The sequence below is a fragment of the Petromyzon marinus genome (assembly GCF_048934315.1).
Source record: "Petromyzon marinus isolate PM22_M1 ecotype Great Lakes invasive population chromosome 84 unlocalized genomic scaffold, UKy_Petmar_22M1.pri1.0 chr84_unloc.1, whole genome shotgun sequence".
NCBI classification, from domain to species: Eukaryota; Metazoa; Chordata; class Hyperoartia; order Petromyzontiformes; family Petromyzontidae; genus Petromyzon; species Petromyzon marinus.
The window spans coordinates 923868-951793 of record NW_027422638.1 but is presented as its reverse complement, the minus strand read 5'-3'; the positions used below and the strand labels follow the sequence as shown (position 1 = coordinate 951793).

Below are 27926 nucleotides of genomic sequence, written 5' to 3'. Positions count from 1 at the left end.
ATGATGGGGAAGAGTGATGGTGGAGAGTGTGATTGTGATTATGGGGGAGAGAGTGTGATGGTGATGATGGGGGAGAGAGTGATGGTGGTGATGGGGGTGTGTGATGGGGGAGAGAGTGATGGTGATGATGGGGGAGAGAGTGATGATGATGGGGGAGAGTGTGATGGTGGTGATGGGGAGAGAGTCTGATGGTGGTGATGGGGGAGAGTGTGATGGTGATGATGGTGGTGATGGGGGAGAGAGTGATGGTGATGGGGGAGAGAGTGATGGTGGTGATGATGGGGGAGAAAGTGATGGTGATGATGGGGGAGAGAGTGATGGTGATGATGGGGGAGAGTGTGATGGTGATGGTGGGGGAGTGATGGTGATGATGGGGGAGAGAGTGATGGTGGTGATGATGGGGGAGAGAGTGATGGTGGTGATGATGGGGGAGAGAGTGATGGTGATGGGGGAGAGAGAGTGATGGTGATGATGGTGGAGAGAGTGATGGTGGTGATGATGGGGGAGAGAGTGATGGTGATGATGGGGGAGTGTGTGATGGTGATGGGGGAGAGTGTGATGGTGGTGATGATGGGGGAGAGAGTGATGGTGGTGATGATGGGGGAGAGTGTGATGGTGATGATGGGGGAGAGTGTGATGGTGATGATGAGGTTCACAGTGGCGCCCATCAAATCATAAATCGATTGGCAGGTCAACGTTCCGGCCAATTGACCTTCATCAGGGCGTTCACACACGAGGGGCTACCTCCACCGGAAGTACTGCCCCCACTAACCATAAACTCCCCACCGGAAGCTATCACAGACCGGAAGTTCACGCCCCTCATCGGAAGCTCCACCTACCGTAAGTTCCTCCCCCACCGGAAGCTGCTTCCCTGGACCGGAAGTTGTGACGGACTGGAAGTTCAGCCCTCATCTACGAGCCCCTCCCCCACCGGAAGATACCTCCCTAGACCGGAAGTTGTGGCTCACCGGAAGTTACATCGAGGGTTAACCGGTAGCTCTTCTTATCGGAAGTCTCCCTCCACCAAACTCCTCCCCCTCATCCCAAAGCCTCCCGCCCACTCAACAACAACCGCGGTGACGTCACCACGACGCCTGTGCCAGGCTAGGTGCACTTTGAGGCGGCTCCGTGATTGCTGTGCCAGGCTAGGTGCAGGAGGAGGTGACAGGACAGACCCAGCAGGTGCCATGGGTTGACTGCTGTGCCAGGCTAGGTGCAGGAGGAGGAAGAGGTCACGGGACAGACCCAGCAAGTGCCATGGGTTGACTGCTGTGCCAGGCAAGGTGCAGGTCACGGGACAGACCCAGCAGGTGCCATGGGTTAACTGCTGTGCCAGGCTAGGTGCAGGTGGAGGAGGTCACGGGACAGACCCAGCAGGTGCCATGAGTTGTACTGCTGTGCCAGGCTAGGTGCAGGTGGAGGTCACGGGACAAACCCTGCAGGTGCCATGGGTTGACTTCTGTGCCAGGCTAGGTGCACGAGAAGGAGGTCACGGGACAGACCCTGCAGGTGCCATGGGTTGACTGCTGTGCCAGGCTAGGTGCAGGAGGAGGTCACGGGACAGACCCAGCAGGTGCCATGAGTTGACTGCTGTGCCAGGCTAGGTGCACGAGGAGGTCACGGGACAGACCCTGGAAGAGCTTTTCAGCTAATGGGATTTCTTCTGATGCAGTCCAAATTACAGATCCTGATTCTGACACTGGAGGAGTGGGTCTTCGTTTCTTTGAGGGGCGTGGCTATGGGCTTGTGTGGGCGTGGTTTGGGTCGTGGTGGGCGTTGTCGCGTTGGTTTTGGGCGTGTTTGACGAGAAGGGGCGTGGCTACGAGCTGTGTGGGCGTGGTTTGGACCGCGGTGGGCGTGACCACGAAGTTTTTGGGCCTGGTTTAGATCTTGGTGGGAGTGGTTAGGATGTTTTTGGGGTTTTATGTTTGTGGGTGTGGCTTACCTTTAGGGGCGTGGCTATCAGCTCCGTGGGCGCGGTTTGGATCGTCGTGGGCGTGGCCACGAACTTTGTGGGCGTTCATAATCTTGGTTCTTTCGGTAAAGTCACGTAGAAGGGAAACAATAAAATAATAAAACAATAAAATTCTCACGACGTTTCGACTGCAACACAAGCAATCATCATCAGGTGTGAAAACCACAGCAATACAATTTGAAAAAAGTGGCGGTTTTAAAATTGTTCTTGCTGTGGTTTTCACACCTGATGATGATTGCTGCTTGTGTGTGTTGCAGTCGAAACGTCGTGAAAATTGTATTGTTTTATGTTTTTATTATTTTATTATTTCCCTTCTACGTGGTGGTGACTTTACCGAAAGAACCAATAATATGAATCCCTGTAGTTACGAAAGCTTTATATCAACATTTGTGGGCGTTGGTTAGATTGTTGGGGGGGAGTGGCTGCGATCGAAACCACGCCCACACAAATCCCCAGCGATCTAAACCACGCCCGCACGTCTCATAGTCCCTCCCCCAACAATCCCAACCACGCCCACACGTCTCGTTAGCCCCTCCCCCGACGATCTGAACCACGCCCAAGACACTCCGCAGCCCGTCCCCTAGCCACCTACACCACGCCCAAACACCTCGCAGCCCCTCCCCCTCGACGAGCTAAACCACGCCCACACACCTCCTGGCCACGCCCCTCACTGGGTGCGCGTGCCGGCGCGGTCACGTGGGGGTCTCAGTCGAGCCGAGGGGGGAGAGAGGAGACGGACCAGAGAGGCAGCAGCAACAACAACAACCACAACAACAACAACCACAGCAACAACCACAACAACAACAACCACGGTAGTGGTGGTGAGGTAAGAGTGGTGGTGGTGGTTGTTGTGGTGGTGGTGAGGTAACAGCGGTGGTGGTGGTGGCTGTTGTGGTGGTGGTGGTAGTAGTTGTGGTAGAAGTTGTGGTGGTGGTTGATGTGGTGGTGGTGGTGGTGGTGGTCGTAGTGGTTGTGGTAGAAGTTGTGGTGGTGGTAGTGATAGAAGTTGTACTTGTAGTGGTGATGGTTGTACAGTGTTAGATGTGTGGTGTTAGTTGTGGTAGTGGTAGTTGTGGTGTGGTGGTGGTAGTTTGCAGTGGTTGAGGTACCAGCGGTGGTGGTGGTGGCGGTAGTTGAGGTAATAGTTGTGGTGGTGGTTGAGGTAATAGTTGTGGTGGTGGTTGAGGTAATAGTTGTGGTGGTGGTTGAGGTAATAGTTGTGGTTGTTGAGGTAATAGTTGTGGTGGTTTAGGTAATAGTTGTGGTGGTGGTTTAGGTAATAGTTGTGGTGGTGGTTGAGGTAATAGTTGTGATGTTGGTTGAGGTAATAGTTGTGGTGGTTTAGGTAATAGTTGTGGTGGTGGTTTAGGTAATAGTTGTGGTGGTGGTTGAGGTAATAGTTGTGGTGGTGGTTGAGGTAATAGTTGTGGTGGTTTAGGTAATAGTTGTGGTGGTGGTTTAGGTAATAGTTGTGGTGGTGGTTGAGGTAATAGTTGTGATGTTGGTTGAGGTAATAGTTGTGGTGGTGGTTGAGGTAATAGTTGTGGTGGTGATTGAGGTGATAGTTGTGGTGGTTGTTGAGGTAATAGTTGTGGTTGTTGAGGTAATAGTTGTGGTGGTGGTTGAGGTGGTGGTTGAGGTAATAGTTGTGGTGGTTGTGGTGATAGTTGTGGCAGTTGAGGTAATAGTTGTGGTGGTGGTTGAGGTAATAGTTGTGGTGGTGGTTGAGGTAATAGTTGTGGTGGTGGTTGAGGTAATAGTTGTGGTACCTGAGGTAATAGTTGTGATGGTTGAGGTAATAGTTGTGGTGGTTGAGGTAATAGTTGTGGTGGTGGTTGAGGTAATAGTTGTGGTGGTTGTGGTAATAGTTGTGGTGGTAGAGGTAATAGTTGTGGTGTTTGTAGAGGTAATAGTTGTGGTGGTTGAGGTGATAGTTGTGGTTGTTGAGGTAATAGTTGCGGTGGTTGAGGTGATAGTTGTGGTGGTTGAGGTAATAGTTGTGGTGGTGGTTGAGGTAATTGTTGTGGTGGTTGTTGAGGTAATAGTTGTGGTGGATGAGGTGATAGTTGTGGTGGTTGAGGTAATAGTTGTGGTGGTGGTTGAGGTAATAGTTGTGGTTGTTGAGGTAATAGTTGTGGTGGTTTAGGTAATAGTTGTGGTGGTGGTTTAGGTAATAGTTGTGGTGGTGGTTGAGGTAATAGTTGTGATGTTGGTTGAGGTAATAGTTGTGGTGGTTTAGGTAATAGTTGTGGTGGTGGTTGAGGTAATAGTTGTGGTGGTGGTTGAGGTAATAGTTGTGGTTGTTGAGGTAATAGTTGTGGTGGTTTAGGTAATAGTTGTGGTGGTGGTTTAGGTAATAGTTGTGGTGGTGGTTGAGGTAATAGTTGTGATGTTGGTTGAGGTAATAGTTGTGGTGGTTTAGGTAATAGTTGTGGTGGTGGTTTAGGTAATAGTTGTGGTGGTGGTTGAGGTAATAGTTGTGGTGGTGGTTGAGGTAATAGTTGTGGTGTTTGAGGTAATAGTTGTGGTGGTGGTTGAGGTAATAGTTGTGGTGGTGGTGGTTGAGGTGATAGTTGTGGTTGTAGAGGTAATAGTTGTGGTGGTGGTTGAGGTAATAGTTGTGGTGGTTGAGGTGATAGTTGTGGTGGTTGTTGAGGTAATAGTTGTGGTTGTTGAGGTAATAGTTGTGGTGGTGGTTGAGGTAATAGTTGTGGTGGTGGTTGAGGTAATAGTTGTGGTTGTAGAGGTAATAGTTGTGGTGATGGTTGAGGTAATAGTTGTGGTGGTGATTGAGGTGATAGTTGTGGTGGTTGTTGAGGTAATAGTTGTGGTTGTTGAGGTAATAGTTGTGGTGGTGGTTGAGGTGATAGTTGTGGTGGTTGAGGTAATAGTTGTGGTGGTGGTTGAGGTAATAGTTGTGGTGGTTGTGGTGATAGTTGTGGTGGTGGTTGTGGTGGTGGTTGAGGTAATAGTTGTGGTGGTTGTGGTGATAGTTGTGGCAGTTGAGGTAATAGTTGTGGTGGTGGTTGAGGTAATAGTTGTGGTGGTGGTTGAGGTAATAGTTGTGGTGGTGGTTGAGGTAATAGTTGTGGTACCTGAGGTAATAGTTGTGATGGTTGAGGTAATAGTTGTGGTGGTTGAGGTAATAGTTGTGGTGGTGGTTGAGGTAATAGTTGTGGTGGTTGTGGTAATAGTTGTGGTGGTAGAGGTAATAGTTGTGGTGTTTGTAGAGGTAATAGTTGTGGTGGTTGAGGTGATAGTTGTGGTTGTTGAGGTAATAGTTGCGGTGGTTGAGGTGATAGTTGTGGTGGTTGAGGTAATAGTTGTGGTGGTGGTTGAGGTAATTGTTGTGGTGGTTGTTGAGGTAATAGTTGTGGTGGATGAGGTGATAGTTGTGGTGGTTGAGGTAATAGTTGTGGTGGTGGTTGAGATAATAGTTGTGGTGGTTGAGGTACTAGTTGTGGTGGTTGAGGTAATAGTTGTAGTGGTGGTTGAGGTAATAGTTGTGGTGGTTGAGGTAATAGTTGTAGTGGTGGTTGAGGTAATAGTTGTGGTGGTTGAGGTAATAGTTGTGGTGGATGAGGTGATAGTTGTGGTTGTTGAGGTAATAGTTGTGGTGGTGGTTGAGGTGATAGTTGTGGTGGTTGAGGTAATAGTTGTAGTGGTGGTTGAGGTAATAGTTGTGGTGGTTGAGGTAATAGTTGTGGTGGTTGTTGAGGTAATAGTTGTGGTGGATGTTGAGGTAATAGTTGTAGTGGTGGTTGAAGTAATAATTGTGGTGGTGGTTGAGGTAATAGTTGTGGTGGTTGAGGTAATAGTTGTGGTGGTTGAGGTAATAGTTGTGGTGGTGGTTGAGGTAATAGTTGTGGTGGTTGAGGTACTAGTTGTGGTGGTGGTTGAGGTAATAGTTGTGGTGGTAGAGGTAATAGTTGTGGTGGCGGTGGTTGTGGTGATAGTTGTGGTGGTTGTGGTGATAGTTGTGGTGGTTGTGGTGATAGTTGTGGTGGTTGTTGAGGTAATGGTTGTAGTGGTGGTTGAGGTGATAGTTGTGGTGGTTGAGGTAATAGTTGTAGTCGTTGAGGTAATAGTTGTGGTGGTTGAGGTAATAGTTGTGGTGTTGGTTGAGGTCATAGTTGTGGTGGTTGTTGAGGTAATAGTTGTGGTGGTTGAGGTAATTGTTGTGGTGGTTGAGGTGATAGTTGTGGCGGTTGAGGTAATAGTTGTGGTGGTGGTTGAGGTAATAGTTGTGGTGGATGTTGAGGTAATAGTTGTGGTGGTTGAGGTAATAGTTGTGGTGATAGTTTTGGTGGTGGTTGTGGTGGTGGTTGAGGTAATAGTTGTGGTGGTTGTGGTGATAGTTGTGGCAGTTGAGGTAATAGTTGTGGTGGTTGAGGTAATAGTTGTGGTGGTTGTTGAGGTAATAGTTGTGGTTGTTGAGGTAATAGTTGTGGTGGTTGAGGTAATTGTTGTGGTGGTTGAGGTGATAGTTGTGGTGGTGGTTGAGGTAATAGTTGTGGTGGTTGTTGAGGTAATAGTTGTGGTGGTGGTTGAGGTAATAGTTGTGATGGTTGAGGTGATAGTTGTGGTGGTTGAGGTAATAGTTGTGGTGGTTGTGGTGATAGTTGTGGTGGTGGTTGTGGTGGTGGTTGAGGTAATAGTTGTGGTGATAGTTGTGGTGATAGTTGTGGTGATAGTTGTGGCGGTTGAGGTAATAGTTGTGGTGGTTGTTGAGGTAATAGTTGTGGTGGTTGAGGTACTAGTTGTGGTGGTGGTTGAGGTAATAGTTGTGGTGGTAGAGGTAATAGTTGTGGTGGCGGTGGTTGTGGTGATAGTTGTGGTGGTTGTGGTGATAGTTGTGGCGGTTGAGGTAATAGTTGTGGTGGTTGAGGTAATAGTTGTGGTGGTTGAGGTAATAGTTGTGGTGGTTGAGGTGATTGTTGTGGTGGTTGAGGTAATAGGTGTGGTGGTGGTTGAGGTAATTGTTGTGGTGGTAGAGGTAATGGTTGTGGTGGTTGTTGAGGTAATAGTTGTGGTGGTTGAGGTGATAGTTGTGGTGGTTGAGGTAATAGGTGTGGTGGTGGTTGAGGTAATAGTTGTGGTGTTTGAAGTAATAGTTGTGGTGGTGGTTGAGGTAATAGTTGTGGTGGTTGAGGTATTAGTTGTGGTGGTTGAGGTAAAAGTTGTGGTGGTAGAGGTAATAGTTGTGGTGGTTGAGGTAAAAGTTGTGGTGGTAGAGGTAATAGTTGTGGTGGCGGTGATTGAGGTAATAGTTGTGGTGGTTGAGGTAATAGTTGTGGTGGTTGAGGTAATAGTTGTGGTGGTGGTTGAGGTAATAGTTGTGGTGTTTGAGGTGATAGTTGTGGTCGTTGAGGTAATAGTTGTGGTGGTGGTGGTTGTGGTGGTGGTTGAGGTAATAGTTGTGGTAGTTGAGGTAATAGTTGTGGTGGTTGTTGAGGTAATAGTTGTGGTGGTTGAGGTACTAGTTGTGGTGGTGGTTGAGGTAATAGTTGTGGTGGTAGAGGTAATAGTTGTGGTGGCGGTGGTTGTGGTGATAGTTGTGGTGGTTGTGGTGATAGTTGTGGCGGTTGAGGTAATAGTTGTGGTGGTTGAGGTAATAGTTGTGGTGGTTGAGGTAATAGTTGTGGTGGTTGAGGTGATTGTTGTGGTGGTTGAGGTAATAGGTGTGGTGGTGGTTGAGGTAATTGTTGTGGTGGTAGAGGTAATGGTTGTGGTGGTTGTTGAGGTAATAGTTGTGGTGGTTGAGGTGATAGTTGTGGTGGTTGAGGTAATAGGTGTGGTGGTGGTTGAGGTAATAGTTTTGGTGTTTGAAGTAATAGTTGTGGTGGTGGTTGAGGTAATAGTTGTGGTGGTTGAGGTAATAGTTGTGGTGGTTGAGGTAAAAGTTGTGGTGGTAGAGGTAATAGTTGTGGTGGTTGAGGTAAAAGTTGTGGTGGTAGAGGTAATAGTTGTGGTGGCGGTGATTGAGGTAATAGTTGTGGTGGTTGAGGTAATAGTTGTGGTGGTTGAGGTAATAGTTGTGGTGGTGGTTGAGGTAATAGTTGTGTTGTTTGAGGTGATAGTTGTGGTCGTTGAGGTAATAGTTGTGGTGGTGGTTGTGGTGGTGGTTGAGGTAATAGTTGTGGTAGTTGAGGTAATAGTTGTGGTGGTTGAGGTAATAGTTGTGGTGGTTGAGGTAATAGTTGTGGTGGTTGAGGTGATTGTTGTGGTGGTTGAGGTAATAGGTGTGGTGGTGGTTGAGGTAATAGTTGTGGTGGTAGAGGTAATGGTTGTGGTGGTTGTTGAGGTAATAGTTGTGGTGGTTGAGGTGATAGTTGTGGTGGTTGAGGTAATAGGTGTGGTGGTGGTTGAGGTAATAGTTGTGGTGTTTGAAGTAATAGTTGTGGTGGTGGTTGAGGTAATAGTTGTGGTGGTTGAGGTAATAGTTGTGGTGGTTGAGGTAAAAGTTGTGGTGGTAGAGGTAATAGTTGTGGTGGTTGAGGTAAAAGTTGTGGTGGTAGAGGTAATAGTTGTGGTGGCGGTGATTGAGGTAATAGTTGTGGTGGTTGAGGTAATAGTTGTGGTGGTTGAGGTAATAGTTGTGGTGGTGGTTGAGCTAATAGTTGTGGTGGTTGAGGTGATAGTTGTGGTGGTTGAGGTAATAGTTGTGGTTGAGGTAATAGTTGTGGTGGTTGTGGTGATAGTTGTGGTGGTGGTTGTGGTTGAGGTAATAGTTGTGGTGGTTGTGGTGATAGTTGTGGTGGTAGTGGTGATGGTTTTGGCGGTTGAGGTAATAGTTGTGGTGGTTGTTGAGGTAATAGTTGTGGTGGTTGAGGTAATAGTTGTGTTGGTGGTTGAGGTGATAGTTGTGGTGGTTCAGGTAATAGTTGTGGTGGTTGAGGTAATTGTTGTGGTGGTTGAGGTAATAGTTGTGGTGGTTGAGGTAATATTTGTGGTGGTTGAGGTGATAGTTGTAGTAATACTTATGGTGGTTGAGGTAATAGTTGTGGTGGTTGTTGAGGTAATAGTTGTGGTGGTTGTTGAGGTAATAGTTGTGCTGGTGGTTGAGGTAATAGTTGCGGTGGTTGTTGAGGTAATAGTTGTGCTGGTGGTTGAGGTAATAGTTGTGGTGGTTGTTGAGGTAATAGTTGTGATGTTGGTTGAGGTAATAGTTGTGGTGGTTTAGGTAATAGTTGTGGTGGTGGTTTAGGTAATAGTTGTGGTGGTGGTTGAGGTAATAGTTGTGGTGGTGGTTGAGGTAATAGTTGTGGTGTTTGAGGTAATAGTTGTGGTGGTGGTTGAGGTAATAGTTGTGGTGGTGGTGGTTGAGGTGATAGTTGTGGTTGTAGAGGTAATAGTTGTGGTGGTGGTTGAGGTAATAGTTGTGGTGGTTGAGGTGATAGTTGTGGTGGTTGTTGAGGTAATAGTTGTGGTTGTTGAGGTAATAGTTGTGGTGGTGGTTGAGGTAATAGTTGTGGTGGTTGAGGTAATAGTTGTGGTGGTGGTTGAGCTAATAGTTGTGGTGGTTGAGGTGATAGTTGTGGTGGTTGAGGTAATAGTTGTGGTTGAGGTAATAGTTGTGGTGGTTGTGGTGATAGTTGTGGTGGTGGTTGTGGTTGAGGTAATAGTTGTGGTGGTTGTGGTGATAGTTGTGGTGGTAGTGGTGATGGTTTTGGCGGTTGAGGTAATAGTTGTGGTGGTTGTTGAGGTAATAGTTGTGGTGGTTGAGGTAATAGTTGTGTTGGTGGTTGAGGTGATAGTTGTGGTGGTTCAGGTAATAGTTGTGGTGGTTGAGGTAATTGTTGTGGTGGTTGAGGTAATAGTTGTGGTGGTTGAGGTAATATTTGTGGTGGTTGAGGTGATAGTTGTAGTAATACTTATGGTGGTTGAGGTAATAGTTGTGGTGGTTGTTGAGGTAATAGTTGTGGTGGTTGTTGAGGTAATAGTTGTGCTGGTGGTTGAGGTAATAGTTGCGGTGGTTGTTGAGGTAATAGTTGTGCTGGTGGTTGAGGTAATAGTTGTGGTGGTTGTTGAGGTAATAGTTGTGATGTTGGTTGAGGTAATAGTTGTGGTGGTTTAGGTAATAGTTGTGGTGGTGGTTTAGGTAATAGTTGTGGTGGTGGTTGAGGTAATAGTTGTGGTGGTGGTTGAGGTAATAGTTGTGGTGTTTGAGGTAATAGTTGTGGTGGTGGTTGAGGTAATAGTTGTGGTGGTGGTGGTTGAGGTGATAGTTGTGGTTGTAGAGGTAATAGTTGTGGTGGTGGTTGAGGTAATAGTTGTGGTGGTTGAGGTGATAGTTGTGGTGGTTGTTGAGGTAATAGTTGTGGTTGTTGAGGTAATAGTTGTGGTGGTGGTTGAGGTAATAGTTGTGGTGGTGGTTGAGGTAATAGTTGTGGTTGTAGAGGTAATAGTTGTGGTGATGGTTGAGGTAATAGTTGTGGTGGTGATTGAGGTGATAGTTGTGGTGGTTGTTGAGGTAATAGTTGTGGTTGTTGAGGTAATAGTTGTGGTGGTGGTTGAGGTGATAGTTGTGGTGGTTGAGGTAATAGTTGTGGTGGTGGTTGAGGTAATAGTTGTGGTGGTTGTGGTGATAGTTGTGGTGGTGGTTGTGGTGGTGGTTGAGGTAATAGTTGTGGTGGTTGTGGTGATAGTTGTGGCAGTTGAGGTAATAGTTGTGGTGGTGGTTGAGGTAATAGTTGTGGTGGTGGTTGAGGTAATAGTTGTGGTGGTGGTTGAGGTAATAGTTGTGGTACCTGAGGTAATAGTTGTGATGGTTGAGGTAATAGTTGTGGTGGTTGAGGTAATAGTTGTGGTGGTGGTTGAGGTAATAGTTGTGGTGGTTGTGGTAATAGTTGTGGTGGTAGAGGTAATAGTTGTGGTGTTTGTAGAGGTAATAGTTGTGGTGGTTGAGGTGATAGTTGTGGTTGTTGAGGTAATAGTTGCGGTGGTTGAGGTGATAGTTGTGGTGGTTGAGGTAATAGTTGTGGTGGTGGTTGAGGTAATTGTTGTGGTGGTTGTTGAGGTAATAGTTGTGGTGGATGAGGTGATAGTTGTGGTGGTTGAGGTAATAGTTGTGGTGGTGGTTGAGATAATAGTTGTGGTGGTTGAGGTACTAGTTGTGGTGGTTGAGGTAATAGTTGTAGTGGTGGTTGAGGTAATAGTTGTGGTGGTTGAGGTAATAGTTGTAGTGGTGGTTGAGGTAATAGTTGTGGTGGTTGAGGTAATAGTTGTGGTGGATGAGGTGATAGTTGTGGTTGTTGAGGTAATAGTTGTGGTGGTGGTTGAGGTGATAGTTGTGGTGGTTGAGGTAATAGTTGTAGTGGTGGTTGAGGTAATAGTTGTGGTGGTTGAGGTAATAGTTGTGGTGGTTGTTGAGGTAATAGTTGTGGTGGATGTTGAGGTAATAGTTGTAGTGGTGGTTGAAGTAATAATTGTGGTGGTGGTTGAGGTAATAGTTGTGGTGGTTGAGGTAATAGTTGTGGTGGTTGAGGTAATAGTTGTGGTGGTGGTTGAGGTAATAGTTGTGGTGGTTGAGGTACTAGTTGTGGTGGTGGTTGAGGTAATAGTTGTGGTGGTAGAGGTAATAGTTGTGGTGGCGGTGGTTGTGGTGATAGTTGTGGTGGTTGTGGTGATAGTTGTGGTGGTTGTGGTGATAGTTGTGGTGGTTGTTGAGGTAATGGTTGTAGTGGTGGTTGAGGTGATAGTTGTGGTGGTTGAGGTAATAGTTGTAGTCGTTGAGGTAATAGTTGTGGTGGTTGAGGTAATAGTTGTGGTGTTGGTTGAGGTCATAGTTGTGGTGGTTGTTGAGGTAATAGTTGTGGTGGTTGAGGTAATTGTTGTGGTGGTTGAGGTGATAGTTGTGGCGGTTGAGGTAATAGTTGTGGTGGTGGTTGAGGTAATAGTTGTGGTGGATGTTGAGGTAATAGTTGTGGTGGTTGAGGTAATAGTTGTGGTGATAGTTTTGGTGGTGGTTGTGGTGGTGGTTGAGGTAATAGTTGTGGTGGTTGTGGTGATAGTTGTGGCAGTTGAGGTAATAGTTGTGGTGGTTGAGGTAATAGTTGTGGTGGTTGTTGAGGTAATAGTTGTGGTTGTTGAGGTAATAGTTGTGGTGGTTGAGGTAATTGTTGTGGTGGTTGAGGTGATAGTTGTGGTGGTGGTTGAGGTAATAGTTGTGGTGGTTGTTGAGGTAATAGTTGTGGTGGTGGTTGAGGTAATAGTTGTGATGGTTGAGGTGATAGTTGTGGTGGTTGAGGTAATAGTTGTGGTGGTTGTGGTGATAGTTGTGGTGGTGGTTGTGGTGGTGGTTGAGGTAATAGTTGTGGTGATAGTTGTGGTGATAGTTGTGGTGATAGTTGTGGCGGTTGAGGTAATAGTTGTGGTGGTTGTTGAGGTAATAGTTGTGGTGGTTGAGGTACTAGTTGTGGTGGTGGTTGAGGTAATAGTTGTGGTGGTAGAGGTAATAGTTGTGGTGGCGGTGGTTGTGGTGATAGTTGTGGTGGTTGTGGTGATAGTTGTGGCGGTTGAGGTAATAGTTGTGGTGGTTGAGGTAATAGTTGTGGTGGTTGAGGTAATAGTTGTGGTGGTTGAGGTGATTGTTGTGGTGGTTGAGGTAATAGGTGTGGTGGTGGTTGAGGTAATTGTTGTGGTGGTAGAGGTAATGGTTGTGGTGGTTGTTGAGGTAATAGTTGTGGTGGTTGAGGTGATAGTTGTGGTGGTTGAGGTAATAGGTGTGGTGGTGGTTGAGGTAATAGTTGTGGTGTTTGAAGTAATAGTTGTGGTGGTGGTTGAGGTAATAGTTGTGGTGGTTGAGGTATTAGTTGTGGTGGTTGAGGTAAAAGTTGTGGTGGTAGAGGTAATAGTTGTGGTGGTTGAGGTAAAAGTTGTGGTGGTAGAGGTAATAGTTGTGGTGGCGGTGATTGAGGTAATAGTTGTGGTGGTTGAGGTAATAGTTGTGGTGGTTGAGGTAATAGTTGTGGTGGTGGTTGAGGTAATAGTTGTGGTGTTTGAGGTGATAGTTGTGGTCGTTGAGGTAATAGTTGTGGTGGTGGTGGTTGTGGTGGTGGTTGAGGTAATAGTTGTGGTAGTTGAGGTAATAGTTGTGGTGGTTGTTGAGGTAATAGTTGTGGTGGTTGAGGTACTAGTTGTGGTGGTGGTTGAGGTAATAGTTGTGGTGGTAGAGGTAATAGTTGTGGTGGCGGTGGTTGTGGTGATAGTTGTGGTGGTTGTGGTGATAGTTGTGGCGGTTGAGGTAATAGTTGTGGTGGTTGAGGTAATAGTTGTGGTGGTTGAGGTAATAGTTGTGGTGGTTGAGGTGATTGTTGTGGTGGTTGAGGTAATAGGTGTGGTGGTGGTTGAGGTAATTGTTGTGGTGGTAGAGGTAATGGTTGTGGTGGTTGTTGAGGTAATAGTTGTGGTGGTTGAGGTGATAGTTGTGGTGGTTGAGGTAATAGGTGTGGTGGTGGTTGAGGTAATAGTTTTGGTGTTTGAAGTAATAGTTGTGGTGGTGGTTGAGGTAATAGTTGTGGTGGTTGAGGTAATAGTTGTGGTGGTTGAGGTAAAAGTTGTGGTGGTAGAGGTAATAGTTGTGGTGGTTGAGGTAAAAGTTGTGGTGGTAGAGGTAATAGTTGTGGTGGCGGTGATTGAGGTAATAGTTGTGGTGGTTGAGGTAATAGTTGTGGTGGTTGAGGTAATAGTTGTGGTGGTGGTTGAGGTAATAGTTGTGTTGTTTGAGGTGATAGTTGTGGTCGTTGAGGTAATAGTTGTGGTGGTGGTTGTGGTGGTGGTTGAGGTAATAGTTGTGGTAGTTGAGGTAATAGTTGTGGTGGTTGAGGTAATAGTTGTGGTGGTTGAGGTAATAGTTGTGGTGGTTGAGGTGATTGTTGTGGTGGTTGAGGTAATAGGTGTGGTGGTGGTTGAGGTAATAGTTGTGGTGGTAGAGGTAATGGTTGTGGTGGTTGTTGAGGTAATAGTTGTGGTGGTTGAGGTGATAGTTGTGGTGGTTGAGGTAATAGGTGTGGTGGTGGTTGAGGTAATAGTTGTGGTGTTTGAAGTAATAGTTGTGGTGGTGGTTGAGGTAATAGTTGTGGTGGTTGAGGTAATAGTTGTGGTGGTTGAGGTAAAAGTTGTGGTGGTAGAGGTAATAGTTGTGGTGGTTGAGGTAAAAGTTGTGGTGGTAGAGGTAATAGTTGTGGTGGCGGTGATTGAGGTAATAGTTGTGGTGGTTGAGGTAATAGTTGTGGTGGTTGAGGTAATAGTTGTGGTGGTGGTTGAGCTAATAGTTGTGGTGGTTGAGGTGATAGTTGTGGTGGTTGAGGTAATAGTTGTGGTTGAGGTAATAGTTGTGGTGGTTGTGGTGATAGTTGTGGTGGTGGTTGTGGTTGAGGTAATAGTTGTGGTGGTTGTGGTGATAGTTGTGGTGGTAGTGGTGATGGTTTTGGCGGTTGAGGTAATAGTTGTGGTGGTTGTTGAGGTAATAGTTGTGGTGGTTGAGGTAATAGTTGTGTTGGTGGTTGAGGTGATAGTTGTGGTGGTTCAGGTAATAGTTGTGGTGGTTGAGGTAATTGTTGTGGTGGTTGAGGTAATAGTTGTGGTGGTTGAGGTAATATTTGTGGTGGTTGAGGTGATAGTTGTAGTAATACTTATGGTGGTTGAGGTAATAGTTGTGGTGGTTGTTGAGGTAATAGTTGTGGTGGTTGTTGAGGTAATAGTTGTGCTGGTGGTTGAGGTAATAGTTGCGGTGGTTGTTGAGGTAATAGTTGTGCTGGTGGTTGAGGTAATAGTTGTGGTGGTTGTTGAGGTAATAGTTGTGATGTTGGTTGAGGTAATAGTTGTGGTGGTTTAGGTAATAGTTGTGGTGGTGGTTTAGGTAATAGTTGTGGTGGTGGTTGAGGTAATAGTTGTGGTGGTGGTTGAGGTAATAGTTGTGGTGTTTGAGGTAATAGTTGTGGTGGTGGTTGAGGTAATAGTTGTGGTGGTGGTGGTTGAGGTGATAGTTGTGGTTGTAGAGGTAATAGTTGTGGTGGTGGTTGAGGTAATAGTTGTGGTGGTTGAGGTGATAGTTGTGGTGGTTGTTGAGGTAATAGTTGTGGTTGTTGAGGTAATAGTTGTGGTGGTGGTTGAGGTAATAGTTGTGGTGGTGGTTGAGGTAATAGTTGTGGTTGTAGAGGTAATAGTTGTGGTGATGGTTGAGGTAATAGTTGTGGTGGTGATTGAGGTGATAGTTGTGGTGGTTGTTGAGGTAATAGTTGTGGTTGTTGAGGTAATAGTTGTGGTGGTGGTTGAGGTGATAGTTGTGGTGGTTGAGGTAATAGTTGTGGTGGTGGTTGAGGTAATAGTTGTGGTGGTTGTGGTGATAGTTGTGGTGGTGGTTGTGGTGGTGGTTGAGGTAATAGTTGTGGTGGTTGTGGTGATAGTTGTGGCAGTTGAGGTAATAGTTGTGGTGGTGGTTGAGGTAATAGTTGTGGTGGTGGTTGAGGTAATAGTTGTGGTGGTGGTTGAGGTAATAGTTGTGGTACCTGAGGTAATAGTTGTGATGGTTGAGGTAATAGTTGTGGTGGTTGAGGTAATAGTTGTGGTGGTGGTTGAGGTAATAGTTGTGGTGGTTGTGGTAATAGTTGTGGTGGTAGAGGTAATAGTTGTGGTGTTTGTAGAGGTAATAGTTGTGGTGGTTGAGGTGATAGTTGTGGTTGTTGAGGTAATAGTTGCGGTGGTTGAGGTGATAGTTGTGGTGGTTGAGGTAATAGTTGTGGTGGTGGTTGAGGTAATTGTTGTGGTGGTTGTTGAGGTAATAGTTGTGGTGGATGAGGTGATAGTTGTGGTGGTTGAGGTAATAGTTGTGGTGGTGGTTGAGATAATAGTTGTGGTGGTTGAGGTACTAGTTGTGGTGGTTGAGGTAATAGTTGTAGTGGTGGTTGAGGTAATAGTTGTGGTGGTTGAGGTAATAGTTGTAGTGGTGGTTGAGGTAATAGTTGTGGTGGTTGAGGTAATAGTTGTGGTGGATGAGGTGATAGTTGTGGTTGTTGAGGTAATAGTTGTGGTGGTGGTTGAGGTGATAGTTGTGGTGGTTGAGGTAATAGTTGTAGTGGTGGTTGAGGTAATAGTTGTGGTGGTTGAGGTAATAGTTGTGGTGGTTGTTGAGGTAATAGTTGTGGTGGATGTTGAGGTAATAGTTGTAGTGGTGGTTGAAGTAATAATTGTGGTGGTGGTTGAGGTAATAGTTGTGGTGGTTGAGGTAATAGTTGTGGTGGTTGAGGTAATAGTTGTGGTGGTGGTTGAGGTAATAGTTGTGGTGGTTGAGGTACTAGTTGTGGTGGTGGTTGAGGTAATAGTTGTGGTGGTAGAGGTAATAGTTGTGGTGGCGGTGGTTGTGGTGATAGTTGTGGTGGTTGTGGTGATAGTTGTGGTGGTTGTGGTGATAGTTGTGGTGGTTGTTGAGGTAATGGTTGTAGTGGTGGTTGAGGTGATAGTTGTGGTGGTTGAGGTAATAGTTGTAGTCGTTGAGGTAATAGTTGTGGTGGTTGAGGTAATAGTTGTGGTGTTGGTTGAGGTCATAGTTGTGGTGGTTGTTGAGGTAATAGTTGTGGTGGTTGAGGTAATTGTTGTGGTGGTTGAGGTGATAGTTGTGGCGGTTGAGGTAATAGTTGTGGTGGTGGTTGAGGTAATAGTTGTGGTGGATGTTGAGGTAATAGTTGTGGTGGTTGAGGTAATAGTTGTGGTGATAGTTTTGGTGGTGGTTGTGGTGGTGGTTGAGGTAATAGTTGTGGTGGTTGTGGTGATAGTTGTGGCAGTTGAGGTAATAGTTGTGGTGGTTGAGGTAATAGTTGTGGTGGTTGTTGAGGTAATAGTTGTGGTTGTTGAGGTAATAGTTGTGGTGGTTGAGGTAATTGTTGTGGTGGTTGAGGTGATAGTTGTGGTGGTGGTTGAGGTAATAGTTGTGGTGGTTGTTGAGGTAATAGTTGTGGTGGTGGTTGAGGTAATAGTTGTGATGGTTGAGGTGATAGTTGTGGTGGTTGAGGTAATAGTTGTGGTGGTTGTGGTGATAGTTGTGGTGGTGGTTGTGGTGGTGGTTGAGGTAATAGTTGTGGTGATAGTTGTGGTGATAGTTGTGGTGATAGTTGTGGCGGTTGAGGTAATAGTTGTGGTGGTTGTTGAGGTAATAGTTGTGGTGGTTGAGGTACTAGTTGTGGTGGTGGTTGAGGTAATAGTTGTGGTGGTAGAGGTAATAGTTGTGGTGGCGGTGGTTGTGGTGATAGTTGTGGTGGTTGTGGTGATAGTTGTGGCGGTTGAGGTAATAGTTGTGGTGGTTGAGGTAATAGTTGTGGTGGTTGAGGTAATAGTTGTGGTGGTTGAGGTGATTGTTGTGGTGGTTGAGGTAATAGGTGTGGTGGTGGTTGAGGTAATTGTTGTGGTGGTAGAGGTAATGGTTGTGGTGGTTGTTGAGGTAATAGTTGTGGTGGTTGAGGTGATAGTTGTGGTGGTTGAGGTAATAGGTGTGGTGGTGGTTGAGGTAATAGTTGTGGTGTTTGAAGTAATAGTTGTGGTGGTGGTTGAGGTAATAGTTGTGGTGGTTGAGGTATTAGTTGTGGTGGTTGAGGTAAAAGTTGTGGTGGTAGAGGTAATAGTTGTGGTGGTTGAGGTAAAAGTTGTGGTGGTAGAGGTAATAGTTGTGGTGGCGGTGATTGAGGTAATAGTTGTGGTGGTTGAGGTAATAGTTGTGGTGGTTGAGGTAATAGTTGTGGTGGTGGTTGAGGTAATAGTTGTGGTGTTTGAGGTGATAGTTGTGGTCGTTGAGGTAATAGTTGTGGTGGTGGTGGTTGTGGTGGTGGTTGAGGTAATAGTTGTGGTAGTTGAGGTAATAGTTGTGGTGGTTGTTGAGGTAATAGTTGTGGTGGTTGAGGTACTAGTTGTGGTGGTGGTTGAGGTAATAGTTGTGGTGGTAGAGGTAATAGTTGTGGTGGCGGTGGTTGTGGTGATAGTTGTGGTGGTTGTGGTGATAGTTGTGGCGGTTGAGGTAATAGTTGTGGTGGTTGAGGTAATAGTTGTGGTGGTTGAGGTAATAGTTGTGGTGGTTGAGGTGATTGTTGTGGTGGTTGAGGTAATAGGTGTGGTGGTGGTTGAGGTAATTGTTGTGGTGGTAGAGGTAATGGTTGTGGTGGTTGTTGAGGTAATAGTTGTGGTGGTTGAGGTGATAGTTGTGGTGGTTGAGGTAATAGGTGTGGTGGTGGTTGAGGTAATCGTTTTGGTGTTTGAAGTAATAGTTGTGGTGGTGGTTGAGGTAATAGTTGTGGTGGTTGAGGTAATAGTTGTGGTGGTTGAGGTAAAAGTTGTGGTGGTAGAGGTAATAGTTGTGGTGGTTGAGGTAAAAGTTGTGGTGGTAGAGGTAATAGTTGTGGTGGCGGTGATTGAGGTAATAGTTGTGGTGGTTGAGGTAATAGTTGTGGTGGTTGAGGTAATAGTTGTGGTGGTGGTTGAGGTAATAGTTGTGTTGTTTGAGGTGATAGTTGTGGTCGTTGAGGTAATAGTTGTGGTGGTGGTTGTGGTGGTGGTTGAGGTAATAGTTGTGGTAGTTGAGGTAATAGTTGTGGTGGTTGAGGTAATAGTTGTGGTGGTTGAGGTAATAGTTGTGGTGGTTGAGGTGATTGTTGTGGTGGTTGAGGTAATAGGTGTGGTGGTGGTTGAGGTAATAGTTGTGGTGGTAGAGGTAATGGTTGTGGTGGTTGTTGAGGTAATAGTTGTGGTGGTTGAGGTGATAGTTGTGGTGGTTGAGGTAATAGGTGTGGTGGTGGTTGAGGTAATAGTTGTGGTGTTTGAAGTAATAGTTGTGGTGGTGGTTGAGGTAATAGTTGTGGTGGTTGAGGTAATAGTTGTGGTGGTTGAGGTAAAAGTTGTGGTGGTAGAGGTAATAGTTGTGGTGGTTGAGGTAAAAGTTGTGGTGGTAGAGGTAATAGTTGTGGTGGCGGTGATTGAGGTAATAGTTGTGGTGGTTGAGGTAATAGTTGTGGTGGTTGAGGTAATAGTTGTGGTGGTGGTTGAGCTAATAGTTGTGGTGGTTGAGGTGATAGTTGTGGTGGTTGAGGTAATAGTTGTGGTTGAGGTAATAGTTGTGGTGGTTGTGGTGATAGTTGTGGTGGTGGTTGTGGTTGAGGTAATAGTTGTGGTGGTTGTGGTGATAGTTGTGGTGGTAGTGGTGATGGTTTTGGCGGTTGAGGTAATAGTTGTGGTGGTTGTTGAGGTAATAGTTGTGGTGGTTGAGGTAATAGTTGTGTTGGTGGTTGAGGTGATAGTTGTGGTGGTTCAGGTAATAGTTGTGGTGGTTGAGGTAATTGTTGTGGTGGTTGAGGTAATAGTTGTGGTGGTTGAGGTAATATTTGTGGTGGTTGAGGTGATAGTTGTAGTAATACTTATGGTGGTTGAGGTAATAGTTGTGGTGGTTGTTGAGGTAATAGTTGTGGTGGTTGTTGAGGTAATAGTTGTGCTGGTGGTTGAGGTAATAGTTGCGGTGGTTGTTGAGGTAATAGTTGTGCTGGTGGTTGAGGTAATAGTTGTGGTGGTTGTTGAGGTAATAGTTCTGGTGATAGTTGTGGTGGTTGTTGAGGTAAAAGTTGTGCTGGTGGTGGAGGTAATAGTTGTGGTGGTTACCGGTTCAACCCCTGACCAAGGTCACTAAAGTTACCGGTTCAACCCCTGACCAGGGGGTCACTGAAGTTACCGGTTCAACCCCTGACCAGGGGTCACTGAAGTTACCGGTTCAACCCCTGACCAGGGGTCACTGAAGTTACCCGTTTAACCCCTGACCAGGGGTCACTGATGTTACCGGTTCAACCCCTGGCCAGGGGTCACTGAAGTTACCGGTTCAACCCCTGACCAGGGGTCACTGAAGTTACCGGTTCAACCCCTGACCAGGGGTCACTGAAGTTACCAGTTCAACTCCTGACCAGGGGTCACTGAAGTTACCGGTTCAACCCCTGACCAGGGGTCACTGAAGTTACCGGTTCAACCCCTGACCAGGGGTCACTGAAGTTACCGGTTCAACCCCTGACCAGGGGTCACTGAAGTTACCGGTTCAACCCCTGACCAGGGGTCACTGACGTTAATCGGTTTAACCCCTGACCAAGGTCACTGAAGTTACCGGTTCAGCCCCTTGCCAGGGTCACTGAAGTTACCGGTTCAACCCCTGACCAGGGGTCACTGACGTTAACCGGTTTAACCCCTGACCAAGGTCACTGAAGTTACCGGTTTAACCCCTGACCAGGGGTCACTGAAGTTACCGGTTCAACCCCTTGACCAGGGGTCACGGGTCACTGAAGTTACCGGTTCAACCTCTGACCAGGGTCACTGAAGTTACCGGTTCAACCCCTGACCAGGGGTCACTGAAGTTACCGGTTCAACCCCTGACCAGGGGTCACTGAAGTTACCGGTTCAACTCCTGACCAGGGGTCACTGAAGTTACCGGTTCAATCCCTGACCAGGGGTCACTGAAGTTACCGGTTCAACCCCTGACCAGGGGTCACTGAAGTTACCGGTTCAACCTCTGACCAGGGGTCACTGAAGTTACCGGTTTATCCCCTGACCAGGGGTCTCTGAAGTTACCGGTTTAACCCCTGACCAGGGGTCACTGAAGTTACCGGTTCAACCCCTGACCAAGGTCACTGAGGTTACCGGTTCAACCCCTGGCCAGGGTCACTGACGTTAACCGGTTCAACCCCTGACCAGGGGTCGCTGAAGTTAGCGGTTTAACCCCTGACCTCTCCCCCCCTCCTCATCCCTCCTCCCTCTCCACCTCCTCCCCCTCTTCATCCCCCCTCCTCTCCCCCCCCCTCCCTCTCCACCTCCCCCCCCTCCTCATCCCCCTTCACAGTGGGCGGTGGCTCAGTCTCCACATCGGGGGAGGAAGAGGAAGAAGAGGAAGAGTGTGTGGCGTGGCGTGGTGTGGGTGGTGTTGGTGGTGTTGTGTGGGTGGCGTGGTGTGGGTGGTGTTGGTGGCGTGGTGTGGTGTGGGTGGTGTGGGTGGCGTGGTGTTGGTGGTGTTGGTGTGGGTGGTGTTGGTGGTGTTGTGTGGGTGTGGGTGGTGTTGGTGGTGTTGGTGTGGGTGGCGTGGTGTGGGTGGTGTTGGTGGCGTGGGTGTGGGTGGCGTTGGTGGCGTGGTGTGGGTGGTGTAGGTGGCGTGGTGTGGGCGGCGTGGGTGTGGGTGGCGGCGTGGTGTGGGTGGTGTGGGTGGCGTGGTGTGGGCGGCGTGGGTGTGGGCGGCGTGGGTGTGGGCGGGGTTTGCGCGGTGGCACCGCCCACCATGCAAGCGACGGGACGGTCGCTCCCTCCGGGCGCGCCCCCTTAGGGATGCCACGGGGATGCCCGGACCCCCCCCGGCTCACCGTCAGCCCCACCCCCTCCGGCCCACCACCACCGCCACCACCGCCACCACCGCCACCACCACCACCGCCACCACCACCGCCACCACCACCACCGCCACCACCGCCACCACCGCCACCGCCACCGCCGCTACCGTCGCTGCTTCTGCCTCTGCTGCTCCTCCTGGCCGGGGTGGTGGCCCCCCCTCGGCCTCGGCCGGCGGCGGTGGGGGGGGCGGCGGCGGCGGCGTGGGGGCCGCGGGGGGCGTTGGGGGGGGGCCGTCGTCCCCCCCCCAACGCGAGCCCCTGGCCGAGTTGGAGCTGGTCACCTACGAGGGATCGTGGGGGGTGGTGGGCGGCGGTGGTGGCGGGGGCGAGGGCGGCGTCCGGTACGAGACTCAGTCCACGCGCGCCACCGGGAGGTTCGCCCGGGCGGGGCCGCTGCTGGGGGCCGAGGGGGACGTGGTGCAGGTGGGTGGGGGGGGGGGGGGGGGGGAGGGGGGGGGTGGTGGTGACCCCCGGCTGCACTGACCACTCGATCGTCCGCTCACTCGCTCGTCCACTCACCCGCCGAGCCACCCGCTCACCGACCCACTCATCCACTCGCCCACTCACTCATCCACTCGCCCACTCACTCGTCCACTCGCCCACTCACTCGCCCACTCATCCACTCGCCCACTCATCCACTCGCCCAATCACTCATCCACTCACCCGCCGAGCCACCCGCTCATCCACTCCCTCGCTCACCCGCTCCCTCGCTCGTCCGCCGACCCACTCACTCGCCCACTCATCCACTCGCCCACTCATCCACTCGCCCACTCATCCACCCACCCACTCATCCACTCCCTCGCTCGCCTGCCGACCCACCCACCCACTCATCCACTCGCCCACTCACTCATCCACTCCCTCACTCGCCCACCGACCCACTCACTCGCCCACTCATCCACTCGCCCACTCATCCACTCGCCCACTCATCCACTTGCCCACTCATCCACTCGCCCACTCATCCACTTGCCCACTCGCCCACCCACTCATCCACTCCCTCGCTCGCCCACTCATCCACTCGCCCACTCACTCATCCACTCCCTCACTCGCCCACTCATCCACTCGCCCACTCACTCATCCACTTCCTCGCTCACCCACCGACCACCCGCCCACCCGCCCACTCGCCCACTCGCCCACTCACTCATCCACTTCCTCGCTCACCCGCCGACCCACTCACCCACCTACCCACCCACCCACTCACCCACCCACCGACCCACTCACTCACCCACCGACCTACTAACCAATTCACCCTCCCAGCCACCGATCCACCAACCCACCCAGACCACCTTCTCACCCAGCCACTGACCCATTCAACCACCGACCCACCCATATGCGCCAAGCAAGGACATCTGCCGGACTATATAATTCCGGAACAGCGCATGATGGTGACCCATATCCTTGACACTAGGACCCACTGCGGAGCTGATCTGCCCTGCCCACCGACCATCGGCTTGTCATCTGTGAGATGCGTCTGCCATTCTTCCACTCCGGTGGTGGGTGTCCTTCGAGGACCCCATTCAAACCCCACAGTCGCCTGGTCTCAGCTAGCTGGAATGACATCATCGCTTGCAGCTGGGGTTGGCATCGTCACCCTCCTCCCCTCCCTCCCTCATGATTCTGTGGCAAAAATTGGTGAGGTTCAGGACTGTGGCTCATGCAGCTGCAGTGGCTGCATTGGGTATGCGGTCCAGACCTCACCAGAGACCCTGGCTGACTGAGGAGGTGTTCCGGCTGGCTCAGAGAAAGCGACAGGCCCACTCTCACCGTCTACAACATCCCACGTCAAGAGAATGAGGAGGTTTAAAGCATTCGTGACTGCTAGGATCCATACTCTTTGGTTCTATTGGGTAAAGTCACGTAGGTGAAAGTAAAATAACAAAAAATCACGACGTTTCGGCCACAACACAAGCGGCCTTCATCAGGTGAAGGGACGAGACTGTCTGGAGGACAGCGCTGGAGTGGAAGAAGCCACGCTTAGATCACGACCTTTAAGCTGTGTGAGAAGAAAAAGACCAAGCACCTTGACAAAGGAATTAGCATATAATTTAGCATTCAAATGGCTCATTGAAATAGCTAAGTTAAAGTATACACATCCGCAGAGGTACCCCTTGACAAAGGAATTAGCGCTGGAGTGGAAGAAGCCACGCTTAGATCACGACCTTTGTCAAGGTGCTTGGTCTTTTTCTTCTCACACAGCTTAAAGGTCGTGATCTAAGCGTGGCTTCTTCCACTCCAGCGCTGTCCTCCAGACAGTCTCGTCCCTTCACCTGATGAAGGCCGCTTGTGTTGTGGCCGAAACGTGATTTTTTGTTATTTTATTTTCACCTACGTGACTTTACCCAATAGAACCAAAGAGTATAGAATGAGGAGGCTTTTACCGCAGCCTTCGCTCGGAGGTTCGGAGAGCCGTGAGGCCGCTGCAAGGATGGGCGACGGTCGCGGGTCGCTGAGGAGATGAAATCTGCCTCGGTGGCCCGCGATCTCAAATCGCTCTTTTAACTCCATCAAAAAAGTTACTGGCAGCTACACACCTATCACCATCTCACGACCCCCAGTAATAGGTCTGCAGGTTTCCTGAGCATATCCGTGAGTTCTTGGCCAAGGAGAAATCCCTCAGCCTGGAAAACACTGCGGGGCAAAGCGGGGATGACCCTTCTGAGGCTGCTGCGCCTCAAATATTTGAGGGAGTAGCCACACCTTGTGAGTGGTTGAAACACGATGAGAAATCCGTAGTCTTGAGGCCAGGAAAAGCGCCAGGCAGAGATGATCTCCCAAGCGAAATGCTGAGGGAGGGTGGCGTTTGTGCACAGACTGCCCTATATGACATCATAACAACAGTCTGGACCACTGGACGGGTTCCGCAGGATTGGAAGGATGCCCTGGTGGGTCCCCCTCTTGAAGAATATTGTAACAACTGTAGGGGCATATTCCTCCTCGGTGTGAGGCCGGGAAAGGTCCTGGCAAGGATTATTCAACATTGCCCCTTCACCAGGCACGCTGAGGAGAGGCTTGCGGAGCCCCAATGTGGTTTCAGGAAAGGGTGGTCCTGCACAGATGCCATATTTTATGTCCGTCTGCTACAGCAGAGGTGTAGGGGATTTCCAACAGGACCCACATCTCTGCTTTATCGACCTGGTCAAGGCACTGTGGTACCATCAGCAGAGAGGGGGTTGCATTGCAGACTGCCCTATATGACAATAACAACAGTCTGGACCACTGGACGGGTTCTGCAGGATTGGAAGGATGCCCTGGTGGGTCCCCCTCTTGAAGAATATTGTAACAACTGTAGGGGCATCTTCCTCCTCGGTGTGAGGCCGGGAAAGGTCCTGGCAAGGATTGTTCAACATCGCCCCTTCGCCAGGCACGCTGAGGAGAGGCTTGCGGAGCCCCATTGTGGTTTCAGGGAAGGGTGGTCCTGCACAGATGCCATTTTTATCTGTCCGTCTGGCAACAGCAGTGGTGTAGAGGATTTCCAACATGACCCACATTTCTGCTTTATCGACCTGGTCAAGGCACTACGGTACCATCAGCAGAGGGAGGTTCTGCTATTGATGCCATATTTTATGTCCGTCTGCTACAGCAGAGGTGTAGGGGATTTCCAACAGGACCCACATCTCTGCTTCATTGACCTGGTCAAGGCGCTGTGGTACCATCAGCAGAGAGGGGGTTGTGTTGCAGACTGCCCTATATGACAATAACAACAGTCTGGACCACTGGACGGGTTCTGCAGGATTGTAAGGATGCCCTAGTGGTCCCTCTCTTGAAGAATATTGTAACAACTGTAGGGGCATATTCCTCCTCGGTCTGAGGCCGGGAAAGGTCCTGGCAAGGATTGTTCAACATCGCCCCTTCGACAGGCACGCTGAGGAGAGGCTTGCGGAGCCCCAAATGTATTTTCAGACCAGGGCAGCCCTCTAAAGATGCCTTAATATTAATTATCTGCCCGTCTGCTACAGCAGAGGTGTAGGGGATTTCCAACAGGACCCACATCTCTGCTTCATTGACCTGGTCAAGGCACTGTGGTACCATCAGCAGAGAGGGGGTTGTGTTGCAGACTGCCCTATATGACATCATAACAACAGTCTGGACCACTGGACAGGTTCTGCAGGACTGTAAGGATGCCCTGGTGGTCCCCCTCTTGAAGAAGATTGTAACAACTGTAGGGGCATCTTCCTCCTCGGTGTGAGGCCGGGAAAGGTCCTGGCAAGGATTGTTCAACATCGCCCCTTCGCCAGGCACGCTGAGGAGAGGCTTGCGGAGCCCCAAATGTGGTTTCAGGAAAGGGCGGACCTGCACAGATGCCATATTAATTATCTGTCCGTCTGGCAACAGCAGTGGTGTAGAGGATTTCCAACAGGACCCACATCTCTGCTTCATTGACCTGGTCAACGCACTGTGGTACCATCAGCAGAGGGAGGTTCTGCCATTGATGCCATACCCTCATTCCGCCTCCGGAAACTCCGGATTTCCCCCTCCACATTCAGAGTGGACGTCACGCGTTTAGGGTTTTCAGAGTTATTTTGGCTGCCGCTGTAGATTTCCACGTGATGATGACTTCAGCCACTTGATTCGGATATCATCAAAAAAGCCCCATGTTGCAGTGGGCCTTACCTGGTAAGATGAAATGATGTTTTGATGATGATGATGATGGTGTTGATGATGATGATGGTGGTGGTGTTGGTGGTGTAGATGCACCCGCTGGGGCTGTGCAACAGCAACGGTGACGATGTCCTCTACGAGTTTGGCTGGGTGGGAGTCATCAAGCTGGAGCCGAGACACAGCGACCCACACCCCTGCCAGAGCATACTCAACAAGGTGGGGGCACTACCGCTACACTATCACTACACTATCACTACACTATCACTACTAGACTACCACTACTACCACTACACTATCACTACCACTACACTACCACTACTACACTATCACTACTACACTATCACTACTACACTCACTACTACTACTACACTATCACTACACCACCACTACAACACTACTACCACTACACTACCACTACTACTACACTACCACTACTACACTATCACTACCACTACACCACCACTACTACTACCACTACGCTATCACTACTACTACACCACTACTACTACTACCACTACACTACCACTACTACACTATCACTACTACTACACCACCCCTACACCACCACTACTACTACCACTACACTACCACTACTACACTATAACTACTACTACACCACTACTACTACACTACCACTACTACACTATCACTACTACTACACTATCACTACTACTACACTACCACTACTACACTATCACTACTACACACTATCACTACTACTACACTACCACTACTACACTATCACTACTACTACACCACCACTACACCACCACTACTCCTACCACTACACTATCACTACACTATCACTACACTATCACTACTACTACACCACCACTACTACACTATCACTACACTATCACTACACTACCGCTACTACACTATCACTACTACCACTACACTACCACTACTACTACACTATCACTACCACTACACTACCACTACTACACTATCACTACTACTACTACTACACTATCACTACTACTACTACTACACTATCACTACCGCTACTACCGCTACCACTACTACACTATCACTACTACTACACCACCACTACTGCTACCACTACACTACCACTACTACACCACCACTACTACTACCACTACTACACTATCACTACTACTACACTATCACTACTACTACACTATCACTACCACTACACTACCACTACTACACTATCACTACTACTACACCACCACTACACCACCACTACTACTACCACTACACTATCACTACTACTACACCACCACTACTACTACACTACCACTACTACACTATCACTACTACTACACCACCACTACTACTACACTATCACTACTACTACTACCACTACTACTACACCACCACTACTACTACCACTACACTATCACTACTACTACACTACCACTACTACACTATCACTACTACTATCACTACTACCACCACTACTACACTATCACTACTAGTATCACTACACTATCACTACTACTACACCACCACTACTACTACACTACCGCTACTACTACACTATCACTACTACACTATCACTACCACTACACCACCACTACCACTACACTATCACTACTACCACCACTACCACTACTTCACCACCACTACCACCACTACCACTACACTATCACTACTAGACTACTACACCACCACTACTACTACTACACTATCACTACTACCACCACTACCACCACTACTACCACCACTACTACCAATACTACCACTACTACACCACCACTACTACTACTACACTATCAATACACTATCACTACTACCACTACTACTACCACCACTACCACTACTACACCATGACTACCACTACTACTACCACTAATACCACTACTACACAAACCACCACTACTACCACTACTACATTATCACTACCACCACTACTACCACTACTACTACACTACCACTACACTACCACTACTACCACCACTACCGCTACCACTACTCCACTACTACTACTTCCACTACTACAC

At 48.6% G+C, this 27926-nt stretch overlaps 1 protein-coding gene across 1 annotated transcript in view; it reads left to right on the top strand.

The window, feature by feature from the left end:
* The first annotated feature begins 911 nt into the window (after positions 1-911).
* Positions 912-27926, top strand: part of LOC116936856 (uncharacterized) — a 76743-nt gene continuing 49728 nt past the window's right edge. The window contains exons 1-3 of the mRNA XM_076059032.1: positions 912-2801; positions 20829-21786; positions 26050-26175. Of these exons, the coding sequence (XP_075915147.1) occupies positions 21316-21786; positions 26050-26175 (597 nt within the window). The 5' untranslated portion in view covers positions 912-2801; positions 20829-21315. The remainder of the gene's footprint in view (positions 2802-20828; positions 21787-26049; positions 26176-27926) is intronic.